The 26,146-nt window shown below is 47.7% G+C and overlaps 1 protein-coding gene across 5 annotated transcripts in view; it reads left to right on the top strand.

The window, feature by feature from the left end:
- Positions 1–26,146, top strand: part of ANKS1A (ankyrin repeat and sterile alpha motif domain containing 1A) — a 108,662-nt gene that overhangs the window by 51,792 nt on the left and 30,724 nt on the right. For all 5 annotated transcript variants that reach the window (XM_051639164.1, XM_051639162.1, XM_051639163.1 and 2 more), the window contains 2 exons: positions 515–1,086; positions 18,731–18,797. In XM_051639164.1, the coding sequence (XP_051495124.1) occupies positions 515–1,086; positions 18,731–18,797 (639 nt within the window). The remainder of the gene's footprint in view (positions 1–514; positions 1,087–18,730; positions 18,798–26,146) is intronic.

Here is a 26,146-nt window from a genome sequence, read left to right as displayed (position 1 = left end):
GTTAAACTCGGAAACCACTAGGGAGGAAAGCAGTGGTTGTTTTGGGGAACGGATTTTGGAGCTCATAGGTTGATTACAGTCCAGAAGTTTTCCCACCCTGCAGCCTATGCCAAGAGCAGGGAGCGCTGCTCTAAATAACACTTTGGCCTTTATGGAAATGGATCAGATGTTCCAGGAGCCTCCGTCTCTGCTTCTCCTACCTCACTTGCTCTCTCTGCAGGATATAGTTAGCACTTCTCTTAGCCTTATATAGCAAGGCCTGATAGTTAGTGTTAACAGGAATAAAACAACAAGGAGAGCTGCCAGATTGCATAAATCAGGCCAGTGTTTGGAATTTCATAAATGCCATGACTTTGGGTACAAGTTGAGCACGCGGAACAATACTGAACTGTTCTCTCTTTATCTCTCCCTCCCTCGCTGAGGGAGGGCAGGGAGAAAGCTGGAATTTTGCTGCTGCTTCCATGTTTTTAATTTTTTTTTTTCTTTTTCCTTCCCTCTTTTCATCCCCTTGAAGACCACAGGAGGAGCAGTGGCAGCCGCAGCCAGGACTCTGCCGACGGGCCGGACATCCAAGTTCCAGAGCAGTTTTCAGGGTTGCTTCACGGTTCTTCCCCGATCTGCGAGATAAGTGAGGACCCTTTCAGGCTCGTTTCCTCCACGGAGAAAGGAGGCACGGAAGCTACAAGCCACCCACCTGCTATGCAGCTGGAGGATGCTGACTTCCCTGCCTCTGGATCAGTACGGACCAGCTCTCCGGACCAAACCCAGACGTTGGTCTACGCAACCGTCCAGCACACGCACGTCAACCGGGCGGATCCTCAAACTCTAGTCACGCCCCACGTGCTGCAGCACCCCGGTGGTGCTGAGGAAGAGGGGGACAGAGCTGTGGGCAGAGCCCACCCAGGGAGCAAGCCCAAAGCAGAGCTGAAACTCAGCCGCAGCTTGTCCAAATCGGACTCGGATCTTCTGACCTGCTCCCCCACAGAGGACGATGCCATGGGGAGCCGCAGCGAATCGCTCTCCAACTGCAGCACTGGGAAGAAGAGGCTGGAGAAGTCCCCGTCCTTTGCTTCCGAGTGGGATGAGGTAAGGCTGACCTTGCTTAAGAGGTTCTGTGCCAGGAGTGAATCAGTGCAGCGTGAGCTCCTCTACCCTGCTGGCCTTCAGAGGGGGTCCTGGGTGGTTGTCACCAAGTTTACCAACTCTCAGCACTTTAACAGGCATCTGCCTGCTCACTTGTACATCTTTAATATGTTAAATGTAGGCTTAACTGGTGGAGGGAAGGAGGAGAATTGCAAGAAGTGAGGGGCTTTCCAGAGTTTTAAGTTGCTCAAATACAGGGCTTGTTCTAGACAAGCCAGGTAAGTTTTCATATCCTCAGAAGGAGGAAGAATTGGTAACAGTGCTCTTCACAAATCTTTATGTTGAGCTTCCCTTTCCAACTCTTCCCCTGTGGAGTCTCCCAGGCATCTAGAGGAGACGTTGTGCTTTTGGGTCCCTGCTGCTGGGGCTGAGCAGTGTCCTGGGTTCATGGGGGTGGAAGGAAGAGAGTAATCGGGCTGTGTTTTGTGTATTTAATAGCTCCCACTTTCCTCTTCACATATTTATTTCAGAGGCTTGTTAGAAGTCACTTTATTACAGTACAGGAGGCCCATGGATAGTTAAATATTTCATGCTCAGAAAGTTGGCCCTAGTGAACCACTCAGGCGAGATTAAGTGTCCCTCTGAAATTCAGCACCGCAGCATTACGGAAACATTCTTTGGAGATGATTCTCTGCTGGTAGAGCAGCAGCCTGCAGAAGAGATAAGCTCAGATGAACCGCTCTTTGTACACTGAAAGGAAATAAAACCCCTGGGGTGGTGCTGGGGGTGTGGAGCTGTGTGTGTAAACTCCTGGGCTGGTTGTACCCTGCTCACCTGTCCTCTGGGCACTGACTGCTGCTCAGCTGCCTCTCTGATCCTGACTCAGATAAAATCATCTTTTTGGGGAAGAGGGAGGTATTTAAAGATGCTGAAAACAAATTGTGAATCCCTCCTCAGTATGAGCCCATCTTTCAGCTCATACACTCACTCTGCAGTGTTTAAGGGCTGCCAAATAGATCTGTTTTCCTCTGTAGCTGTTTTGGTTGTAGAGGCTTTGTTGTTAATTACCTGGGTCAGTTGTACTACGGCTGTGAGTGTGAGACTCTGCAGCAGGCAGCTTATTTGAAAGGGCCAGATAATTTCCACTGTGCTTTTCATGCTTAACTGAACTGTTTACAGCAGACATGGAAAGGGAAGGAGCCTTTGGCTCTGCAGTGCTGCACGACTTCACTGGTAGCAGAGGTGAAATGTCAGTGTGCCTGTGCTTCCTCTGTGCAGAGAAATGAATCCCCAGATCTGCTCCCCTGCTTGTAAACAAAAAGCATCATTTCCACCCAGTGTCAGCCTAACAAGCCACAAGAGGAAAATCAGCTTTTCCTTCCTGTCATGTTTAGATGAGGAAGTCAGAAAAGGAATGTGAGAAATTCCCATCTGTCTACAGTGGGGCAGCTCCAACTTCAAAAACATTTGTACTCCCAAAACCTGATGGTTTTGTCTTCCTGGTTTCTGTTGTAATTTAAACATTTTGTGGAGCTTCTTGAATCTGGTAGTAGCATCCTGTGGCTAGAGCACTGATTTGCCTTGGGGTCTCACGGCTGTCACGGACCAGCCTGAATGATTCCTGACAAAGGTTTCACCTCCCTGCCTCAGTTTCCCCACCTGTGAGACGGCAATAGCCTCTTTTTTGCAGCAGGTTTTTGTTCCAACTGAAAAATATGATGTGAAGTGAAATATTCTTATAAGAAGGGGAAGAAGCCAGCAACTGGTGACTGCCTGCCTGTAGCTTGACTTGCCCTTTAATGTCCAGAGACTGTATAGAGGCATTTGGAGTCTCTTTCTGACTCCTGGTGCAGTGGTTGCACTCTTGATACTGTCAGGGGGGGGCATAGTTCATGGAGCAGAGTTTTCTATAGAAGCAGCAGCAAAGGGAGCTGCTGATAGGTAAGACTTTGTATATAATGATCAGGCCAGTTCTTGCTATAAAATACCCCAAAGCAGGCTGCTGTGATTGTTAAGAAAGGGTCACAATGCACCTGAGGGGAACATTTGGGGGCTTTTTGCAGTGATTTGTGTGTGCAGAAAGGGGCTGATGTGACTGGTCATAATGGCAACAATGAGATTTAAACATAAATGTAGTGCTGCTGTTAGAGGTTTAATTAGTTCCCTGAATGGGATGCTGCAGCTGCTCTGAATTAAACAGAACTTGCAGCCCCTCCATTTACCAGGCTAATACAAATCCTTGTTGAGCTGCCCCTGTTAGCAATGATTTGGCTCTTCCTCTCTGTTGGGGAGAAACAATGGCAGATTTATATGCACAATTCTGTTAATTTTAATAGTCTTTATGCAGGCAACTGAGGAGGAAAGTGATCCATGTGCAGCTCTGTGCAACACGCAGCTGTAAGCAGGCAAACCCACTGGCTCTGCCAGCAGTAGGTGTGTCTGTTCAGGGCTCTGGGGACTTGGGGAGGGACCTGTTTATGTCTGTGGGCAGATGGGATCGATGGCAGAGGCTGAGCAAGTGTCACACTAGGCCATTGGTGACTGTTCAGCTGATCCCAATGACCAGGGACAGCAGGAAAATCTGCTGCTTGGAAGCAAAGGGTCACACCCCGTTGTCAGCTCAGTGCTGCCAATGCCCTTTGTTGGAAGTGGAAGGTGGTGCTGGCTCTGCCAAAAGGGAGGGATGGGGAAGAAATTATTCACTTGGCAAAGCTCATCCCTGTTCCCAGTTGCAGCTTCAGCTCCAAGGACCTGGCCCAAAGAGCAGATGCAGACAGTGCTGCTTTGTGCTCCCAATCCAAAGGGCGTTCTGCGTGTGTCCTGTCTGCCAGTGGCTCCTTCGTGGGAGCAGGGACACGCGTGGTCTCCCCCTCAGCTGCTGTCAGAGAGAAACTCCTAGCAAGGAAGCCAGGGAAATTCCCAAAGCAAACAGCAAAGCATGGATCAGGGTGAGAGGTGAGGACCAAAAATGCTCAATGCCTCTGCTTGAGTGGGAAGTGAGCTGGGGAGAGGAAACCTGCAAGGGGGTAGAGCTCCTAGTCAGCATAAATATTTTAATCCTTCCAAACTTGGCTGAGGGCTGAAGTGATGAATTTGTTTTTTTGTGATCAGCTCATAAATATTTAGCAGCTGGCAGATGAGTGTGCAGCAGTTGCAGCCCACTATTCATGTTGTGTGGGAGAATAAACTGTGTTTGTCCTCCTGAAGGAGGAGGGGGCTGCGGGTGCCCAGCCCGGCTGCCAGCCCCCTTTCCAGGGAGGATCAACTCTCGTCCTCCTCTGGAGAGCAGCTCCAGCCCTGGTTCTCTGCCAGGCTGAGGCAGGAGCCCCACTTTTGGCTGACAGACCTTGCAAAACTGTTTTGGGTCCCGTGGAGTTTGTTCAGCAAACCTTCCCACCTGAGGGGTGGGATCCAGGAGGGACTGAGCTGATTTGTCCCTTGGGGATAAGCTGTTCAAGGTCTCCTTGGACAAAAGGCAACACAGACACGTGTGATGTGGATAGTCAGCTGTTTAACAAAGGCTAAGGGGGCTGCAACAACTTTGCTTTTTATCCTCAGCTTCTCCTGTCAGATCTTATCTGGTCACTTGGTTGGGTTTAGGTGTTAAAAGGTTCATTTTCCCCCTGCCCCAGCTGCTGCCTGTTTTTCCTGGTCCTTTTATCCCTTTGATAGATCAGCATGTCTGTGCTAAAGAAGAGAGCCTGTCTGAGATGAAGTAAAACTTACCATGATCATTCATGGAGCTGCCAGGCTCTGCTGGGAAAGCAGCTTCCTAAGAATGTGATCTCCTGGGGGAAGTGCTGGAGGGACACTGGCTGGGCTTGAAGATGGTGTAAAACAGGCTTCTAAAAACTGCTGGCTTGAGAAGTCAGGCTGTGGCAAATACTCTCTGTTCCTTAGATGCTGTTGGGTTGATAAAAGCAAGGAGGGAGAGGCAGGAGGGAAGTAATTTGGGCCCAGGGAAAAAGGGTGGGGAGGAGGGATTGTTATAGCCTGGGCCTGAACTGTGACAGTTCCACTGAGAGCAGGTACAGGCTTTGGCTTCAGTACCTGACGGGTCCTACAAGAAAGCTGGGGAGGTCTTTTTATAGGGGCACGTAGCAACAGGACAAAGGCTTTAAGCTGGAAGAGAGCAGATTTAAGTTAAACATTAGGAAGAAATTGTTCACTATGAGGGTGGTGAGACGCTGGCCCAGGTTGCCCAGGGAAGCTGTGGCTGCCCCATCCCTGGCAGGGTTGAAGGGCAGGTTGGATGGGGCTTGGAGCAGCCTGAGCTGGTGGGAGGTGTCCCTGCCCATGCAGGGGGCTGGGACTGGATGGTCTTGAAGGTCTCTTCCAACCCAAACCATTCCATGATGCTATGTTTTGGAAGCTGCATCCTTGGCTGCCAGGCTTCCTGCTGGACCACGTCAGGTGATGGGGTGAAAACCCCTAAATGCAAGTAGCAAATCAATGGGCTTTGTTTGTAGATGAGGGGGAGAGGGGAGATGTTTGGCTTCAGCAAAATGCAGAGATGTTGGGTAGTGTCTTCAGGGAGTTTAGGTTTAGTGCCTTTTTATAAAGGAGGTTTAGATGGGATGCTAGGAAGAATTTCTTCACTGAAAGGGTTGTCAGGCATTGGAACAGGCTGCTCAGGGCAGGGGTGGAGTCACCATCTCTGGAGGGATCAAAGAGTCATATGGACATAGTACTGAGGGACAGGATTTAGTGAAGGACTTGTCAGTGCTGGGTTAACAGTTGGACTTGAGCTTGGACTCTTCCAACCAAGGGGATTCTGTGACAAAAGGTTTCTGCTGTGCTGCTGCTCCTGCAATCATCTCCACTGCTCATTTCTGCTTGTACCCTCTGCTCCTGCCTGTGCAGCCAGGACACCCCACTTCAGAGGAGGGTTTTTCTGAGGCATGCCATGGGGTTGTTCTCAATGGGTGTAGGATCCAGGAGACGCATCTGTGCAGGCTGATGTCACAGCCCATGTCTGCATCCCTGAGCTGAGATGTCTGGATGGAGGCTGTTGGAGTTAGCTGCTCTTCTGGGTCATAGGTGTTGGTAAGAAAAATGACTTATTAAGTGTTCAGGGGTAAAGAATGAGGCAGGCTGCTGAGAATTAGCCTCAGACCTGGCTCCTGACATCCCTTAATCCTCCACTTCCAGCTGTCTGCTATCAAGTAAGTGGCTCCAGTGTGGAATATGTAATGAAGGCTGGGCTCAGAGGTTCCAGCATCAGTTTCACAAATAGAGGTAGTTGCTTTGTCTTCTGTCTTCATCTCTTTTAGGAAGAGATTAAACCTCCTTCAAAAGAAACGGAGGGAACTGATTAAAATACACATTTTACTGTAGCTTTTTTTAGAAAGAGGGAGATGCACAGTCACCACTTTGATGCATTTATTTCCCCAAATGAATTAGCTGAAGAAGTAATGAGTATTCTATAGCTAATTACGGCACTGGACAACCATCATTTCCTATGGATAATTACAGTGGTGTGCTCCATCTTGCATTGTTGCCACAGAAGGAATTCTTTCCCACCTGCAGTAACTGTGGATGTGGTGGTTCATCTTGCTGAGCCATCTTTGGGGTCTTGAGGATGGATGCCAGGAGTCACTGGCCTATCTGTCACACCTCCCATTACAGGTTTTGGAGAGCTGGGGAGCAAATTGTTAGAGGTTGTGGCTGCCATGGGGTGGCTTTAAATACTTGAGCTCCATGAACCCTGTCAGGACTGCTTGGGTGCTGAAGTGCCAAGTGGAATTAGTGCCTTAATTACATGCTCACAGTTGAGGATTAGGAACATTTGCATTGAAATGGGAAACTTTCAGGAAAGCTCTTGATGCAAAACCTGCCACTGCCTTAAAAGATACTTAAAGTTGAAATGAAGAACTTCCAGCTGGTGTTGAAAGAAAATGCAAATATTTCCCTTGTTATTCAGGGGAGAGCTGCAATTTTGTGCCTGGTGAAGCTGCATCTTGGAGAAACTCCATGGGTTTTGTTCAGACGAGCTCCTGCCATTCACCTGCTGGGGAGCAGCTCCCAAGCAGCCCAGGCTGTAAACCAAAATACTGGTGTTTCCAGTCAAAAACGTGGTTGGGAAAACATGTTCAGCCTCTCCATGTGTGTCCTGCCTGCAGCAGGCAGGGCTGCCTGTGGCATCTCAGGATCCTGTGATCCAAGGACATCCCTGCTGTGCAGATCATAACACTCCTTCCTTTCCTGCCAGCAGCCTGTGCCTCCTAAAATGTTTCACTTTTTTGGTTCAGGTGTTTAAATCCCAACACTTTGTTTGCCTGGGTCTGGCTGTGGGAACAGGCAGGGCCTGTGTTCACAGCCAGGTCTGCTCAGCCCTTGCCCAGAGCTGGCCCTTGTTTCTCAGCTTTTGCTCCAATTTTCCCTTTGCCTGTTTGAAATGGGTTTTTTTTCCTTTTTGTTTAGGGGAAAAGCAGTCAAGTGGTCAGCAGTTTTGTTCTGATTTCTGCTATTCTAACCAAGCATGTCCATCAGGATCTTAATCAACTTAATTATTGGCCTGATGATTATATTATCTCCAGACCCCAATGTTTCCTCTTGTGTTTCCTGTGCTAAGGTCAGGAATTCTTACATCATCCCTTGTGTCAAATCTCTTTTCCCTTTGCTCCCAATGGCCAGATTTCCTCCATCCTGATGAACTTTTTGAAGTGAAAGCTTTTGTTTCCACCTTACAGGCTTTGTAGCTCTTGCAAGTGGCCAAGCCTGTTAAAATGATAAACCACTACTGAACTAAATCAATCCCAGCCAAATTAAGACAATTTACCAGTTTTGCAGATAAAATTGTTTGGTGTTCTGGTCTGAATGTGAAGACCAAGTGTGGTTTATTTCACTATTTAGCAGCAAGGTTTAGATATAACAAGAATTATATTTGCCACCTCTTTGAATTGTATCAATTCATCTGGAACTAGACAGGTATCCAGGGCAGCTTTCCCTCAGGCAGGTTTGCAGAATAAAATGAGATGTAGGGGCTTATCTGCTGCCCAGTATGTGGAAGAAACCTTCCATCCATGCATCCTTTGTGACTGTGCCCTCAACACGGATCCAAATGCACGACGACTTCTGCCTCCTCATCTTTACAGGTCACCAATTACAGCCTGAATGTGGATCTAAATTAGCCTGTGTGCACTAGAATAATACAACCATTCCAGTCCACTGCTGCAGTCTCTTCCTGTAAACTTTTCATGTGTATTAACTCAGTATTTCTGAATCAGATTTTGATTCTTCTGTGTAAATGGTTGGTGCTCTGAGGAGTATTTTATGTAATGGTAATCGTTGGTGTTTTCAGGAGTCTCTTTCAGGAACAGAAATGTCTGGCCTTGGTGTCCTTGCTAAATTCAGCCTCTCATTATCTTCCCTTCCACTTTATGGAAGCTCTTCAGAAGTTTTCATTTTTATAAAAAAAAAAAAAAGCATTGCTGTAGCTCTTTTTAAAGTCTCCAAGCGGACTTCATCGTGTTGAGTTACATCCTGCAGGCTGGGGACAACCTTTGCACCAAGAGCCTGACAAATCATTTCTGGCTGTGTGTTAGGATGTGAGAGTATGAAAATGTAGCCATGAAGACACTCCATTGATTCAGTTTTCCAAAGGGGTTTTTGCCTTTTTTTTTTTTTCTTATTGTGAGTTCAAAATAACCAGCATCCAGCCACTGTTTGGAGTGGCTCTGCTGTCACATTTGCCCATCTTGTTTGTCAGGTTAACATCCCATTTACTGGGTATTTTTTAAAAAACTAGATATTTGGAAGGCTCTGGGTCTGCAGATCCACCACACACTGATTGTGACACACATTTATACTGGAAGTTCCTTTCCTTTTTGGGTGGCTGGGTGTTCAGATTTGTAATTCTGGGATTTGTACAAAAACACAAACAGGAGAGAGGGATGAAGCAACAATTCCTGATCCTGATCCAAATGAGTTTCTCAGAGACCATATTAAGCCAGGAAAAGTGTGTGCCTTCATCACTAATGAGCAGTTGCAGAATGTCTTGAAATAAATAAACTTAAGTCCTTGTGTTGTGTATGGAAAGCACAAGGTGCTGAAGGAGGGTGTAGCATGGGAGCTCTGAAGTTGAGGTGCTGAAATGTTCCTCAAACAACTGGCTTGTTTTTGTAGTTTAGGTTTGAATTAATAAATTGAGCATTATATTTTCCAGGCTTTTGACATGTGTTATGCTGAGTTCATAACACAGGCTGGTATCTTTTGTATAGGCAGAATATATTGAGCTATGAAATATGAGGCTTCTGCTCTCTGGGATGGTGATGTTGAGAGCATCAGCTGAAGTGTCATAAACTAACCCAGAAGTGGTTTATGTGCTGTCACCCATCTAGAAATGAGGTTCATGGCCCAGATCCAAATTTCCCAGAACTTATATTTGTGCTGAGGAGCCAGCAGGTGTTGTCCCAGATCCTTCTCCTGCTCTTCATATTTGCCAACTCTATCCCTCTCAGAGGTTCTGGTGGATGCTGTGATCCAGCCATCCCTCTGTCTGAGGATGTGTCCCAGCTGGGGCTGATCAGCTTTGCTTCCACCTTCAGGGATGCAGTATCAGTAAGAGCAGGTGTTCATTAACCAAAGACATGGAAAATGCTTCTGATCACCCATGTCTTGCATCAGCAGGACAAGCAGGGAAGAGGGCAGGAATTTATTGCTTGTTGAAGCAGCACCTGCTGCACTGTCTCCTGGATGAAGAAATTCTTGGCTGTGAGGGTGGTGAGACCCTGGAACAGGTTGCCCAGGGAAGCTGTGGCTGCCCCATCCCTGGCAGTGTTGAAGGGCAGGTTGGATGGGGCTTGGAGCAGCCTGATCTGGTGGGAGGTGTCCCTGCCCATGCAGGGGGTTGGAACTGGATGATCTTTAAGGTCTTTTCTAACCCAAACCAGTCTGGGATTATGAAGGCCTGTGTGTAGCATCTTCTTGGCTTGCCTGTAGCCCCCTAGTCATGGTGATATTGTGAGCCTGTGTTATGTTGGTTTTAGAAAAGCTGCTTGCCCTTCTGTTGGCTTTGACCCCTCTGTTGTGTCACCTGTGCTATTGTCACATCAAACCTCAATTATTGTGAATCTGCAAAACCCTTGGGAGCTGCAGCCAGTGGGGTCTGTGATTCCAGCTGCTCGCTCTGCTGGGCTGGGAGAGCAGCAAGAGCTGAGCCAGGGGGTGTTGTGGCCTTTTACAGGACTTGTGCTCCAAGGTGGGTATTAATTTTGAGATGCTAGAAGGCTGGTTAAAGCATGTTTTTCATTCAAGCTGTGGCCCTTGCAGGGTGTGGGGATCCAGCACCCTTGTGGAGTTGCTGCTTGAGTCACTTGCTTGTCCTGACCTCGTCTGTCCCCTCTGGCCTGAATGCTACATCTCCTGAGAGGTGATTTCACAAGTCAGCAATTAAAAACAAAATCCTAAATCTTCATTAAAGAGCTCTGCTTGCTTTTTTTTCTCCCAGCAACCCCAAAATAACTTGCTCTTGTTTGCTAGGAAATCTGTCAAACAGTTGGAAGCAGCCAGCAGCACCTCGTGTTCAGCTAGAGTCACCTCTCAACTGTCCAGTATGAATTTTCATCCCTGATCCTGACTTTTGAGAGCCAGGATTTGTGTGCAGGGGGGATCAGCTTTTGCAGGCTACTGTAGAGCTCATGATTGATCTTAACTTTGCTCTGTTTGGGGTTTGCTGCTGTGGTATTGGTCTGAACTGGAAACATCAGATGGGGCTTTCTGTGCTTCCCCTTGACCTGATGCACCCTTCTTCTCCCCTGTTTTTTCCAGCTTGCTCATTAGGCTGTAATGAGGCTGGTCACTGTGTCATTGGGGGTGTCTGTTATACTCAAAGGGGGTTTTAAACTGTAGAAGCAGCTTGTCTGGGGTGTGGGGGGGTTCATTATTGTTATTTTAAACCAAATCTGCCCCATTCCTCACTTGCAGAAGCTTAGAAATAATGAAGTTGTAACCCTTGACATTGACTTGGAATTGCAGAAGTTTTAAAAACACTGATAACCTTTAAACCCAACTTTTGTAAGGAGCTTTGAAGAATAAAATATGCTGCTGGAACTGCTATCTTGTGTGCCAAGCTCTAGCCCCAGGCAGGTTTGTACAGTAGGTTATGAACCTCTTCATAATAAGGATTTATAAGGGGAATCCTGATATATTCTTAATTATGCTTGTGCTGCAGGGTGTAATTATAATGCACTCATAGCATACATATGGTAGATAGTGTGCCATTTGTTTCTGTGTGATTTTATTTAATTATGGACTTACCTGAATCACTTTCTAGCTCAATGTTTCTGTTTCTTGCACGTGCAGATGTGCTGGAGCTTATCTTCCTTCTGACCAGGCTTCTGGACTGGTGATTTTTAAGCTGTCAGTTTGGGAAGGGATCACAGAGGAGACAGGAGGCATTGACCCCACGTGGGGTTTTGTTCTTGCTGTGTGCAGAGCTCGGGAAGAGCTGGGCAGTGGTGCCTGGTACCAGAAATGGTGTCTAAGGGAAGGTGAGACCAGGAGGCACCAGGCAGGAGAGGTTTTGAGGTGAAACCCTGTTCCACTGTCCTGTAACACTCTTGGTGTTAGCACAAGGTGACAGTCCCCTGTGTTGCAGAGGTGGGGAGGCTGCTGTGCCCTTTGGGTGATAGCAAAGGTGAACTGCTTTCACTTTAACTGCTGAACCACAGAAAACATCTCAAGGACAAAAGAAGAGTAGTTTCCATAGAATTCTAGAATGCCAGGTTGGAAGTGACCTCCAGGATCATCTGGTCCAACCTCTCTAGGTACTACTATGGTTGGATGGGGCTTGAAGCAACCTGGGGCTGGTGGAGGTGTCCCTACCCATGACAGGGGTTTGGGACTGGATTATCTTGAAGGTCCCTTTCAACCCAAACCAGTCTGGGATTCTGGGATCATTGTCCAAAGCATCTGGATGCTCTGACCACCTGTTGTTCTCAGAGGGGTTGGAGAGAGGTGGAAAATTCTGCTAGGAAACCATCTGGGGTAGGATATTGCTCTCAGCAATGTCTGCTCATCCAAACACTGCCATGCCCATGTATATACACTTTTTCTACTCCCAGGACAACCTTGCCATGTCCTTGGGAATCACTGGTGCATGCAGAGAGTTAAGAACAAAACTTCTCCATTTCTATTGCTGGGAAATGTAAGGGCTTTTCAGCTCTAGGTGAGGTTTTCCTCAGCCCCTTCCAGAAAGCTCCAGTAGCAAAAAGATGCCTCCAAACTGGGTTGAGTGTCACACTAATGGAGTGTTGCTCGATTGCTTTCTGAATGAAGCTGCAATGCAAATGAGTCTCCCCAGTCAGCTCCTAGGCATGAAACTGTCATTGATTTTGGTGATAAAAGCCCCTGGGACTTGTTTAATCCTCCCCTGTCTCTCTCAATGGACTCACTGGCTCCCAACCTCAGCCTTGGCTCTGAGGAGGAAAAACTGGAGAGATTAATATGGACACCCTGGCTTCTCATCCATCAGGGCAGGGGAGTGGGAATAAAGTGCATCAGGGCTGGCTTTATCTTTGCAGGACTCTGGTGTCAAAGTGTCCTCAGTCTTGCCAGCAGAACAGACCTCAGCACCCAGCGTGTCCTCCAAGCTGCCTTTTCTACAAACAAATACCTTCTTCTCCATTAATCAGAACTCAGGGCCTCAGGATAGTTTAAGATGAAGTTCTGTTTTGGAGTAAATTGCCAGTTGCTATGTTTTCCTGGCTGCCTGGAAGAGTTTACCACTTCCCAGCCCTGGGATGACTCTCAGGCACACCCTGCTCCTTTTTTTTTGTTCAGGATATTTTTATTTTTCAGCCCAACGTAGGCAGATGTGAAAATAAATCCATGTGCTTCAGTCCTGGTAACTGCTCTGCAGCCCCTTCCCATCACATCCCTTGTTTTGGGGCTTGATGAAGGAGACTCTGTCACTCTTTCAGCTTTTCCTTCTCCCAAGGTATTTCAGCTCATTGAAACATAGAATCATAGAATCATGGGGTGGTTTGGGTTGGAAGGGACCTTCAAGATCATCCAGTCCCAACCCCCTGCATGGGCAGGGACACCTCCCACCAGCCCAGGCTGCTCCAAGCCCCATCCAACCTGCCCTTCAACACTGCCAGGGATGGGGCAGCCACAGCTTCCCTGGGCAACCTGGGCCAGGCTCTCACCACCCTCACAGCAAAGAATTTCCTCCTCATGTCCAACCTCAAGCTCCCTCTTCCTCCCTCTTCCAGTTTTCATCCATCCCCCTCATCCCATTCCTCCCTGCCCTTGTCCCAAGCCCCTCCCCAGCTTTCCTGGAGCCCCTTCAGGCACTGGAAGCTGCTCTAAGGTCTCCCTGGAGCCTTCTCTTTTCCAGGCTGAACACCCCAACTCTCCCAGCCTGTCTCCAGAGATGCAGCCCAGGACACGGGTGGTTTCTGGGCTGCCAGAGCATGTTGCTGGCTTGGGTTGAGCTTCTCATCCACCATCACTCCCAAGTCTTTCTCCTTCCTTTCCTAGTAAGGTTTCACGGCTCATTGGCCAAAATAGCTTTAGCATGCAGAGCCAGATTAGGAGTAGCAGATATGACTGTATTAGGAGGCAAAAGCATTTTGTGGTTTTATTTCTGTGGGTGTAAAAAAACTCCTAATAATTAAAACCCCCACCCTAATCCCACCCCACAACCTGTTCAGGGAGGGGTGCTTGGTGCTTCGGTGGAAAAAAGCAGGTTAAGCCAAAACAAATCGGAACTGGGTGTTCAGACTACAACTAACTCTGGACTGCAGGGCTATATTTAAACATGGTATTTCTGTATTTTAATAATTAACCACTGGGAAAGAGCAGCCTAAAAAGTTGCAGTGGAGGCTCTTTTCAAGGTATCTCCTCTTCCAGCCCCATCCTAGTGCTGTAGAGTCCAGCTGAGGACCAGGATGCTTTAAATATTCAGTCCCTCTTTAGGTTTGTGGCCATCTCCTGTATTCTTTTATTTGCAGCCTGTTAATGGTTCAATCAAACTCTGACCCAGCAATAAACTGGTGTTTCAGCTGGTGTGTGACTGAGCAGAGTGTTTTCTTTTTGTGGAGAGCCCAGGGCATGGAGCAGGATTTCCCTTTGCATTAATTGTAACACAGTTTGTGTGTAACTGTGACCACCTCCAGCTCAGGCCTGTGTTTAGCAGAGGTTGGGCTGTGGAAGTTAATCCTTTGCCATGGGATTACTTCATTACCATTCAGTTTTATACAGCACGAGACAATTCCCTGCTTTTGAGGAAATGTTTGTGGGTGTTTTAGTGCTACAGAAGCACCTGCAAGTCCTCACCACTGTGTTTTGACTGCAGAGCTGTCAGTGCTGGGGTCTGAGTCTGAAAAGCATCAAGTCCCTCTCGTGTTAGGGGAGGGAAACTAGTGAACTTGGCCTGGCAACCAGAGCTAATTTGCAGTCTGAATCCAACTGTGGAAAAGGGATGCAGGGAAGGAAGCAGATTTTTCACGCTGTCAGACCATGGCGACCTGCCCTGAGCTGGAGAGCTCGGAGCAGAGTGGGTTGTGATCTGGCTTCATGTCCTCTGGTCTGAAGCTTTTGAGCACCTCTTACCTCTGTGCAGGGGGGAGAAGTTGTTTTTTTAAAAACTTACCTACATTTAGAGGAAATGAAAAGGTGGGGAGAGGCCTTCTATCCTGCCCCATCCTCTCCAGGGCCACAGGACAGCAGTAGGTGTTGCTGCGTCCCAGGGAGAGACACAGCAAAGGAGCCAACCTTGCTTAACATGAAGTTAAACTTTCATAATGCAGGATGAAGGATGAGAGAGAGCAAAACTGCAAGTGGATAAGGGTGGAAGGCATCCAAGCATGCAGTGGGGTGAGGGGAGGGTGAAATGCTGGCTCTACTGATGCAAAAACCCTGGGAAAGAAACAGGATTTCTTTATAATGAGCAGCTGATGGGAGGGAGCTTACCTGGCTCTTGCTGAACAGCCTTCAGAGTCAGAGCTCTGCCCAAAGAGGGGCTGCAAATGTGGATTTGGATCTGCCATGGAAACATGCTCTTGTGCTCTTTGCCTTTCCCAGCAGGGCCAGCAGCAGTCCCTGCACCACTTCAGAGCTGGGTCCCGGCACAGCGTAAGAGATCTGCAAAGTGCTTGGCCTGTTGCTGGGAGACATCTGGAGGGAGCTGGGGCTGCTTGAACAAACATGCTTTTCTCCTTGCCTCCTCTCTTCCCTTGCTCCCCACCTATTTTATTTCTTTTTCCTCTCTTGGTGACTTGTTATAGGAAAAACTTGGCTGGAACCAAGTGGTTCTTGCTCTAGTTGATCCCATGAGACTGAAGAAACTCAGAGGCTTCCAGATCTGCTGAAATAAATATCTTTTAGATAAAGATCCCAGACAGTAGGCACAAGAGTGGCTCCAGTTTAGAAATATACCTTGTAGTGAAGCTAATTGACATGAATCTTCAAAGCTTAATGCCCTTAAACTTCTGGAGCTTGAACTGAATTGACCCCAAGACCCAAATTCTGCAGCGAGCCCTCAGGGTTATGGCAGTATCCCAGAAATCCTGCCCCAGCTTGGATTCAGTGCCTGCCTGTGGAAGTGAATAAAAAGAGTCAGTACCAAAGCCCTTGATCGTACTTGGAAATGAGGTTTGTTTTCTAGCATCCCTGTATTTCCTTCCAGTCTTGCATGGCCTGGTGATACCTGAGGCCACCATGGAATTTCAAGGCCTTGCTGGGGAGGATTTATTGCTTCAGAGGGGCTAAAGCAGGTGGTTCTTGCTGAAATGGTGACTGGCAAAAAGGTGCTTCATGAGACCTAGGTTACCTCTGGGTTCCAGTCAGTAACCTCTGCTGAGAAACAGGAGGCAGTTAATACCCTTTAGTTACTTCACATTGTCCCCAGTCTTGAGCAGAAGCTGCTGCATCACTTGCAAGTCCTTCAGGCTTCATCACAACTAAAGAGAAATGGAAAAGTTCTTTTAAAGCTGAGCCCATGGAGGGGAGGGGGCTGATGCAGTGAAAGTGACTGCCAAACTCCTCCAGTGGAGGGAAACAGTTACAATTTAATATATATAATATAATTGGGGTAGAAGAAAAACTCAGCATCACAAGGCAGAGTTAAAATTCAGTTTTTCCTCTTAACTGGTTCCAGTTGCTGATCCCACACTTCTGTTGCTGATACTGCAGAGCTGCTGATTTACACCAGAGCCTGACAAAAAAAAACAACAACAAGCCAACTTTTTCTTGCAGTTCTCAAAGCTATATCTGGGGCTTCCTTATTCACCCCAGTGAGCCTGAAGAGCAGGGTCAGATGACACCACGACTGTGTCATTTTTGTCTGAAGCAATGGCTGGTGATGTGAGCAGTGGCAGAACAAGCCACTCTAGCTGTGTCTGGTTGTTGTCATGTAAGGGCTGCCCCTTGTCCACTTGGAGTTGAGATCTTCTTGCTTTTCTTCGTGGCCTCATGCTTTTTAGTGCATCATTTTAAGCTTAAAACACAAAATCCCATTTCTTGTACAGACAGCTTGCAGTGTTTTATTCAAGTTCTGAAGGATTTCTGTAAGGAAAAACTTTTGTGTCCCAGCCTCTCATATCCATTCTCCTTAGTCATTTTTTTAGCCTCCATTAACAGGAGTCTGGGCACTCATCCTGCCACCCTGTTGTTGACCTGTCAGTGTTTGATGGTGTCCAGCCTTTGTCCAAGCCCTGCACAGCTCCAGCAGCCCAATGGAAAGCCCAGTGATGGGTCAGGTATCTCCCAAAGATCAGATTTGGTTGTGGCCAGGGCCAGAAGAGCAATGAACTCTCTTGCCACATGCACTGCAGGGCAGCACCAGAGGGCATGCAGGGACTTCAAAACCCTTCCTTTAATGGGAATCTCTTTTCAGAACATACTTCATTTCTTCCATGCAGGTTTGCATTTTCAATTCTGAGTAATTTCTTTTGCCAGGCTGGTCTTGAAGCCCCCAGTAAGCCAGCACTGACTGTATTTCAAGCCCAGCAGAAGTGCTCATCCTCATGGTTTTCTAGGGTTGGAGGATCCCCACCCTTTAATAACTCTTCCATGGATTCCTTCTCCCTGGTGAGATCTAGTGCTGCAAGGACATTGCCTGTCTGCTCCCACAGACAGGAAGGACCTTAATGGAAATCTGACTTGGCAGGAGCCTTCTAAGTCTCTTTTTTTCACCAAAACCATGCTCCCTAGAGGAGTTCTGCTCCAAGCTGAATGGGAGTTGAGCTCCTGGCTCCCTGCAGCATTCCCAGGAGGCCAACTTATTAGCTAAGCACTTTTGGGAGCTCGTGCAGCTGCACCAAGCAAAGCATCCTGCTGGGATACAGGCACTGCAAAGGGGGCTGGGGAGGAGGGCCAGGAAAACTTGGATGTCTTCCTTAAATGTGTCCTTAAAAGACCAGAAGGGGAAAAAAAAAAAAGTCATTTAGGAGTCAAAGTTTGTTTTCTCCTTCCCTGTTTCCAGTCACTTTATCAGCTTTGCTTTCAGCAGCAACTGCTCTGAATATCAAGGAGTATTTCCTTGGGAGATTTCAATTCAGGAATCTCTCACTGAGGGCTTTTTTTTAATCATAATTTTTCTTCTCAGTTCTAGATTGAAGTCTGGGGTAGGCAAGCAGACCTGAGCCTCTTAAGTGTCTCCTTGCTCCTTGGAAAACAGTGGGCTTGAGTGCTTTAGATTACTGAAAATTCTGAATTGACTGAGGTGCAATTTTATCAGATCCTTCAACTTAGAATTAACCTCATCATTATCACTGTCAGTTATTGCTCTGCACTAGGAAGCCTTGATTTGCACATTCTTGGTTTTGAAAAGTTTCTGTTCTCATTTAAGAAAGTATCTTGGAGGTTGTATGGAAATTACAACTTGTTTTAATTTTTTTTCTTGTGCTAAATCTAGTCGTTCTATGCAGCTCTTGAGGGGACTTGAAAAGACACCATCTCAGGCAGCAGTTTTTACCTTTTTTCTGACTTGCATGAGGTTTGCCTGGAGCTATTGACTAAAAATGGCTTAAACCAGGGGATGGAATTGTCTTTAGGTCCCTCTCCTGGGTTGTTAAGGCATTTGCCCCCACTGATGTTTCTGCTTTTGCAAACCTGATCTATTTTCCAACTCTTTCTAAGCATCTGAGCTCTGGGTGCAAGTGGTGAGGAGCACAGTGTCCATCTGCAGAATTGGGTAATTGGATGGTTCAAAAAGAAAAAACAAACCCAAAACACAAAACAAACCCAAAATACCCAACCAAACCAGACTGGGCTAAGGCCAGGTTTTCTCTCTGTGTGCTGGGAAAGAGTGAACTGCATTTCTCAGGCTTTGCTGCTGGTGGAGGTGGGGCTGCATGTTTGTACAGGGTGAGCTGAGGAGTTTGGGGTTCCCTTCCTTCTCCCTCATTTTGTGCTCCAGAGGGCTGGTTTTCTTGGAGCTGTTTATTTTCAGGCACTGGCAGGCTGGGGAAGGGAAGGCTCTGGAGTCCCAGTCTCTCCACATCCTTTCCAAAGTCAACCATCCTTACCAAGACTTTTCCAGGCAAGGTGTTAAAGGTGCCTTTTCTGGGTCAGAGGTATCTTAACATCCTTTCCTGGGTTTCTTTGGCAGTCGTGTGGCAGGTGAAATCCCAGCTCTGCCTTTAACTTTACCTCAAGCTTTATGAATAATGCAGCATGTGCTTCTTTTTCTTTTCAGATTGAGAAAATCATGAGTTCCATCGGCGAAGGCATCGACTTCTCTCAGGAGCAGCAGAGGATCTCAGGTAGTGTACCCAGCTCATGTTTGTCTATCTTGGTTGTACTCTGGACAAAAAAAAGGTTGGGGGTCCTGCCTGCAGAGCTCTTTTTAACCTGCTTTGGCTCCCAAGAGGGAAGGGAAGGCACAGATGGAACAGACCTCAGCTTCCCAGTGCAATGCTTGGTGCTGCTACCAGCAATCTTAATTCAGTACTCCCCTAGGTAGATTAATTTTATCTAATGCAGCTGTCCTTCCCCCCAGCAGGCTTTTGGGGGAGTCTTTTCTGGGTACAGAGCATTGCAACTGGTACCCTCACCTGATGGGAAAAGAGGAGGGACCCTGGTTACCCCAGTGTTCATTAACACCCAGTGACAGCAGTGTGTGTGTGTGTGTGTGCAGGGCGTCTTGTTTCTGATTCAAACTGCCTGTTTATAAATTTGGGGGCTTAATATTCCTATTTAGGGTATGGTAAATGCTGAACAGCTGTTTTGCATCTTTGAATAGCTTGAAACAAAGGTTTACTGCTGAGAAACATAGGGGTTTAGTGGTGGCTTCTGATACCTGAAGTGACTCCTTACAGTCCTTCCCTTTGGGTGGAGAAGAGAGTTGCTGAGTAGGTGTGTGGTTGGGGATGATGGTTCTTGTGCTCCTCTGCAAGCTTGTGGCAGCAGAACCATCTCTGGAGTAGCTGGCTCATTGACCCTGCTCATATAGCCCAGTAACCACTGGGTCCTGACCCTGACAGCTTCACAATTGGTCTCTACCCAAGGTGGAGGAGCAAGATGAGCTTTTCTGAATGTACAAAAAAAAAAACGGAAGTTGCATCTGAAAGATGGTGTAAGGACTGCAGCCAGTGTCCTAGGGATAGAAAGTTCTACTGACCCACCTCCTACAACACTGCTGTTCTCAATGTAGCCTCTGAGAAGGCTGAGCTGATTGCTTCCAGTTCTCTCCTGCCTTTCACAACATGTTTGTCTCCAGTTTCTGTTCTTCTCTGGTGGAGGAGCTACAACATTTTCTTGAAGCAGTCAGTCTGAGACAGAGCTGCTGTATATTTGTCTCACAATCCCCACAACAATCTTGCTTTTGTTTCCAATACATAATGTAGTAGCAAGATCCTCTTTATTTCTGGCTTTTTTCATTATGTAAGTGTGGGTCTGTCCCTTTGGAAAGGAGCAGAACCTCTTTGTAGTGTCCACATTCCAGTATTTTATTTTTTCAAGGCTCACAAAAATCCTTATAGCTGTGGGAGGTTAGGATGGGGATTTTGTATTTAGAGTTGCATATAACAAAGATTATAGCCAAGACAGCAAATATCTGTGTTTTCTCTATGGGAATTCACCCATCCTGGCTGCATGTTCACTGCTGGACATGTTTGGAATTGAAGCTGCTCTGCAGGGCATGGTTGGGACAGTTTTCCTCTGGGGAATTGCAGGCTCCAAGGTGCTGTCTGGCTGCTGGGCAGGCACAGTGGGATTCAGTGGTTGCTGAGTTGTTTGAGTAGGTGTCCTTTAGAGCCTGTTTGGAAATCAGAGATGAAGGAACATTTTCAGGGGACCAGGAATGCTTAAGCAAAGCCCGTGGGGGGAAAGGGTCCTGCTCAGGTGGGTTGTCTGAACTGGAGCTTCCCAAGGGCCAGGTTTTAGTTTGTTTGCTGTAAAGAGCTGCTTCTGCCACCCGGGCTCTAAAACAAACCATCAGGAGTAGCTGAAGTGTTGCAGCTATTTTCCAGCAAGGCTACTGTTTTTTCTGCAGCCCCTAAACTATTTGCCAGAGTATTTTAACATTCTTTCTCCAACTTCTCACCTGTAAAACTCCAGCTGTCCTGTCGTTGCTTCAAATCAGATAAAACTCATCACCATTTTTTTCCTATAGATTTTACCCACATACTTCTGTGAGCTTGAAGTATGTACTTGGATGAAGTGAGATGACTTAGCTGTGCATTTTGTCTTTGCTTTTTCCAACGTCCATAAAAAAAGGTGAAAGAAGTAATCATAGTGTCATTTAGTGCATTGATTTTCCTCCAGCAGAGCATCATCCTCCTCCAGCCATGTTTGCAACTATTATAGCTCTTATCTCCGCAATGCAGCATCGGAGCAAGAGGAGACAATTCTGGGTTAAAACACTCTTGTTTCTGTAAATGCTGTCAATAGGGGGGTGGCTGGGGTGTGGGGAGCAGCAAACCCTGCACGAGGCTTGTGTTTGGGATCCCAACTGGATCAGGACCAGGGCTCAGTTAAAAATCTTCCTCTGCTGCTCCTGCAGTGACTTGACTGCACGACTTGGCTCTGAACCATCCAACAGAATCATTTTGTCATTTTACCACCTTTCTTCCTATATGTTTTGATCCTTCATTTCAGAAGAGGAGGAGGTGGAACTAATAGATTGTTTGATAGCAATTCAAACATCCCTAGATGTGTCTGTATGTTTTTTTGCAGAGTGGGGAAACAACCCCCTCCATTCCCAGCTGACTGTCTCAACATTTTCAAGCTGCTCGGGGGGGTTTATTTGAATTATTTTCTTCCTGAGATGCAGTTTTGCTCTGGAAACCTGCAGTTTGTTCAGGAACCTGTCCCAGGCAGAGCCACAGATCCTTGGGAGCTTTGTCTTCCAGATGAAGCAGAGTCTGGGTCTCCTCCTTCAAAGAAGGAGATAATTGCTTGGCTTTAATTGACCTTTTGAAATTGAGCTGTTTGTAGTGAGACATGGGACGTGGAGCTTGATGAGATGGATGCTGATGAACTCTGCTGTCTGGGGACCAGAGGTGCCTAAATACCATGTACTGCTCAAGGGTTTTAGAAAATCTACATCTCGAAAAGGTTATCATAGGAAATACTTTCTGATGGTGAGACCATCAGCTGTGGCAGTGCTGTCCTCTGGGATATGCCTGGCTGACCAGGAGCCACCCTCCCCATAGCTGGGAACAGTCCTGCCCGTTCATTATGGCCTGAAATTGCAGCAGGGGAGGTTTAGATGGGATATTAGGAAGAGCTGCTATACTGGAAGAGTGGTCAGGAACAGGAACAGCTGCCCAAGGAGGTGGTGGAGTCACCATCCTTGGAGGTATTCAAGAAACATGTAGATGTGGCACTTCAGGGCACGGTCTAGTGGCTGAGGTTGTGGGGTTTTTGTGGTGGTTTTTTGGTGGAGTCTGTGTGGTTGGTTGTGTTTGCTTGGGGTTTTTTTATGTGTTGATGGTTGGACTCGGTGACCTTAGAGGTCCTTTCCAACCCTGATGATTCTGTGATTCAGGGATACAGCTCTCTCCTGGTGCCTCTTGGAATTCTGGAGAGGGGAAGGATTGTCCTCCCCAGCCACTTCTGTTAGGGCAGCGGCCGTGCTGGGAGCAGGACTGGGGTGATCCCAGTTGCAGGTCAGGGTGGCTGTGCCCTTTGGAGGTGGTTCATCTGCCCTGTTCCTCAGCCTGGGTGGTGCTGGGCTTGAGTATTCCTGTGGGAATCCATATCCCCTGAACAGGGCTGCTTGCAGGAGAGGTGCTTCCCCCTTCTACTTCAGGCATCCATGCCTTTAAATCGGGAACAAAACCAAAAAACTCAAGAGCTTCTTTGCTTTCACTGCAGCATGATGGAGAATGCTGGAGAGCTGCCACCACGAGGGATTCTCTCCTTTTAAATCCTTCACCTCCAAACTGCTGCAGCTGAACTGCTCCGGGTGGGCAGTGTCTGCTCCCAGGGAGATGCTAACGTGGATCCGCACACGCAGCTCCCGCTGGCCCTAACAAAGCTGCTCTCATATCCATTTGCCACTGGGATTTTTGCATTGGTGAGAAGGAATCCACCAGGCATTCCCAGTGGGAATTTAACCTGCCCTAGCTCCTGTGTACTGACTGGGGTTTTCTGGGGTCAGATGTGTGGTTTTTGGGCTGATGCAATGGCAACTGCTGAGCATCCTGCTTTGTGACAAGCCCGCCCCTCCCCAGCCCGGCCGTGGCAGTGGGTGATGGATGGATCGATATCCTCAGTGAAAAGGTCTAACATGGAGGGAGAGGAGGAAGAGGAGGAGGAGCCAGCCCATCAGCAAGAGCTGCCGTTGTGCTGGGAGTTCTCAGCAAAATGGACACCGGGCTGTGGGAGCAGGCAGACCCAGGAGCTGCCTTGTCCTGGTGCTGGGTGTTTTCCTGAGGGCTGTGCTGTGTTCTGCTGGGTTTGGAATCTCTCAGATCAGCTGCTGTTACATGTTCCCTGTTTCTCCCTCCTTCCCTGGGAGTACAGCTCACCAGGGAGCATGGAGAGCTCTGCCAGCCCCTTGCTGTGAGGATGGGTGCTGTTCTGGGGTGTCTGCACCCTTGTGCCTTGGCTTTCTAGCAGAGTCAGCTTTTGCTCCTCAGGACCGGACTGAGGGCAATGGGCACCACCTGGAGCACAGGAGGTTCAAGCTAAACAGAAGAAAAACTACTGTGAGAGTAACAGAGCCCTGGAACAGGCTGCCCAGAGAGATTGTGGAGTCTTCTTCCCTCGAGACATTCCAAACCTGCCTGAACATGTTCCTGTGTGATCTGCTCTGGGTGACCCTGCTCTATCAGGGGGGTTGGACTAGATGATCTCCAGAGGTGCCTTCCAACCCCGACCACTCTGATCCTGTGACTTCACTAGGGCTGTTTTAACACTTCAGATCATACCAGAAATGTGCAAGGAGCTGCAGAGATCTTTCCAAATGCTCTCACATCCTCAAAAATAGACGGACTTTGAGGGTATGAGGGCTCCTGACTAGTTTGGTGTCTGGAATTCCTAATTTGCCTGCAAAGGTAAAATTTATTTTCATCTGTGCAGTTAGTGAAGTGATAAGTATGTTTGGAATCTGTTGATTCAAGCAGTTATTGCATAAAAGTGACTCTGGGAAAAGCTGGGACCCTTGGAGTCACACTGGAACAAGCCCAGGCCCTGAGACACTTGGTTTCAGTCCCTGCCATGCCCCAGACCTCCCATACACGTTTGAGCGGGTAGCTGGTTTCTGGACCATCAAGCTTTCCTCCCTAAAAAGAGATAAGAAAACTTGCTGTGGTGTTATGGATGAGCACCCTAAACTTCTGAGGCCCCTGGATGATGAGATCATTAGGTGCATCCTGCTATCTTTGTAGAATTTAGAGCTAGAATATGTTTCTTGGCCAACAGGTTCAACCCTCTCGTCTCCTGGTAGAGCTGGTAACAAAATCTTCCAAATGTATTCTGAGGACGGAATGATATAGAACTAGATGATCTTGAAGGTCCCTCCCAACCCAAACCATTTAATTATTTCCTCCTGCCTATACCTTGAGTTCCCTTCCAACCCCCTGCATGGGCAGGGACACCTCCCACCAGCCCAGGTTGCTCCAAGCCCCATCCAACCTGCCCTTCAACACTCCCTGGGTTCCAGTTACTGCCAGGCAGTGTTTCCTTCCCCAAAACCAGAGGAGTGGTCTCTGCTCAATAAACCAGCTGGATGCAGGCAGGAGACATGCAGCATTGGACAGGGAGAGCACTTGGGGCTTGGTGAGTTAACTCTGCAGTTAACTTGAGACATGAGGAATGTGCCTGGTGTTTCACTTGACAAAAGAGGGAGAAATTTCTTAGCAATCTGCATTTGGCTCATCGATCCTTGTTCCAGGAAAGTGGGGTGCTGCAGTATTTCCTGCATCAGATGGCATTAATGACTGCATTCTCCTTGCCTATCCATCTTGCCTAATGCACTGCCTGAGTTTATGGCCCCTCAGTGGATTTAAGGGTGCTCAGCTGATGATTGTCCCCAACTGTGGCAACACCTGCCTGCCTTGGTTGTCCTGCTTGCTGCTCACTTTGTGCCTAGACAGTGGTTTCATCAACCCTTGCTTGGACTTTTCTTCCAGGTGAAGCTTGGTTCACTCTCTTCAGGCCACACCGGGTCATGTCAAACTATTCTCAGTTTCCAGGAGCAAACAGGGTGATGCTTTTTGTCCAGCATGACCCATGTACTTATTTCTTGCTCCAAACAGACTCAAACTTTGCACTGAAGGTCATTATTGAAACAGTAACTTGTAGAAGGACCTTTCTGAGCCTTGGGCAGCCCTCTCCCTTTCCTCCTTTCTTTGAAGCATGTTGTGTTACTTGAAAAATGTCTTGCAGGAGGAGCTGAATCACTTGGCTTGCTTTTTTTGCAACTTTTAAATACTCTGTAATTATTTCTAACTATACTCTGACTGTTTCCTGCTCTGCCATCTGCAGACCACTTAAAGGTAGGAATCCTAAAATGCGGAACATAAGGAGAAGGATGGACCTGAGAATTATGAGTTTGTTTTCATCAGAAGTTGTGATCAGGCTCTTGCTGGGGGGCACAGTGGTTGGAATTAATTTGCTTCCTTGTCATCCTCATAATGTGTAAATGTCAAGAGTATTTTTACAAGACTTCCTTATTTTTAGGCTGGGATGTTTTGAGGCATCTTTTAAAGTAAACCTCTTCATTCCCTTCCCTCCAAATAAACCCCCTTTCATTTTCTCTTGATGTGAAGTGATTTTAAAACCAGAAATGCAGCACTTGGTGCCACTGTAGGTTTCCCCTTTAAAAGCAGAAGTACATTTATGAGAGTACAAAAGGCTGGGTAGAGTAAAGACTATTTTAAAAGGAAATTCAGGAGCTCAGAGGAAGGAACTGCTGTGGTTTCATTCCCCCTGCCAATACCCCGACTGCTTCCAGAAACGCAGTAGTAGGCAGCAAGCAGTTTCCTCACCTCTCTCTTGATAAATTAATTCCAAGCCAGCCACAAATCACTCGGAACTGTCAAAGCAGACCTGCAAGATAATTTTTTTTAAAGTCTAGCAGTGTTAGCCCATCATGGAGTGAATATTGAGAAGTCAGTGGTTTCCACTAGTGAGTTACGGAGCTGCCGTGTCTCCCTCCCCTCTCCTGCGGCTTCTGCTGCCGACAGTGGATGGAAAAGCTGGGAGGGGTAAGAGGATGAAGGGAAGGGAGGGAACAGGCAGTGTGAGAGCAGGAGACAGGGCTGAGAGTGGAACGGGGAGCGTGGAGCTCGCTGCCTGCAGACAAAGCCCCCAGCGCCGCAGCGCTCGGCAAGGACACGGGACTGCGGGGGCGCGGCTGCCGGCAAGGATCGGCAGGGAAGGATGGATGGATAGATGGATGCAGGGATGGAGAGCCCGGGAGAGAGGGAGCTGGGTGCATAAATTCCAGGTTTAGATGCTGCCCATCCGCACAAGGCTGTGTTAGGGGAGGGAGGTAGAAACCTTTTGTGATCTCTGCGCTTCCTGGGCTGCAGTGTGTGCTGGAAAGACCGGCCGGCTCTGTCGGACTCGCCTGGCAGAGGAGCTCTCCCGTGGACCCCAGCAGCAGGATCCCTCATCCCAAGAATTTCCAGACAGCACTGGGAGCTCTGCATTGTGCAGC

The sequence above is a fragment of the Apus apus genome, chromosome 23 (assembly GCF_020740795.1).
Source record: "Apus apus isolate bApuApu2 chromosome 23, bApuApu2.pri.cur, whole genome shotgun sequence".
Classification (NCBI taxonomy): Eukaryota; Metazoa; Chordata; class Aves; order Apodiformes; family Apodidae; genus Apus; species Apus apus.
This window is presented reverse-complemented; position numbering and strand designations above follow the sequence as displayed.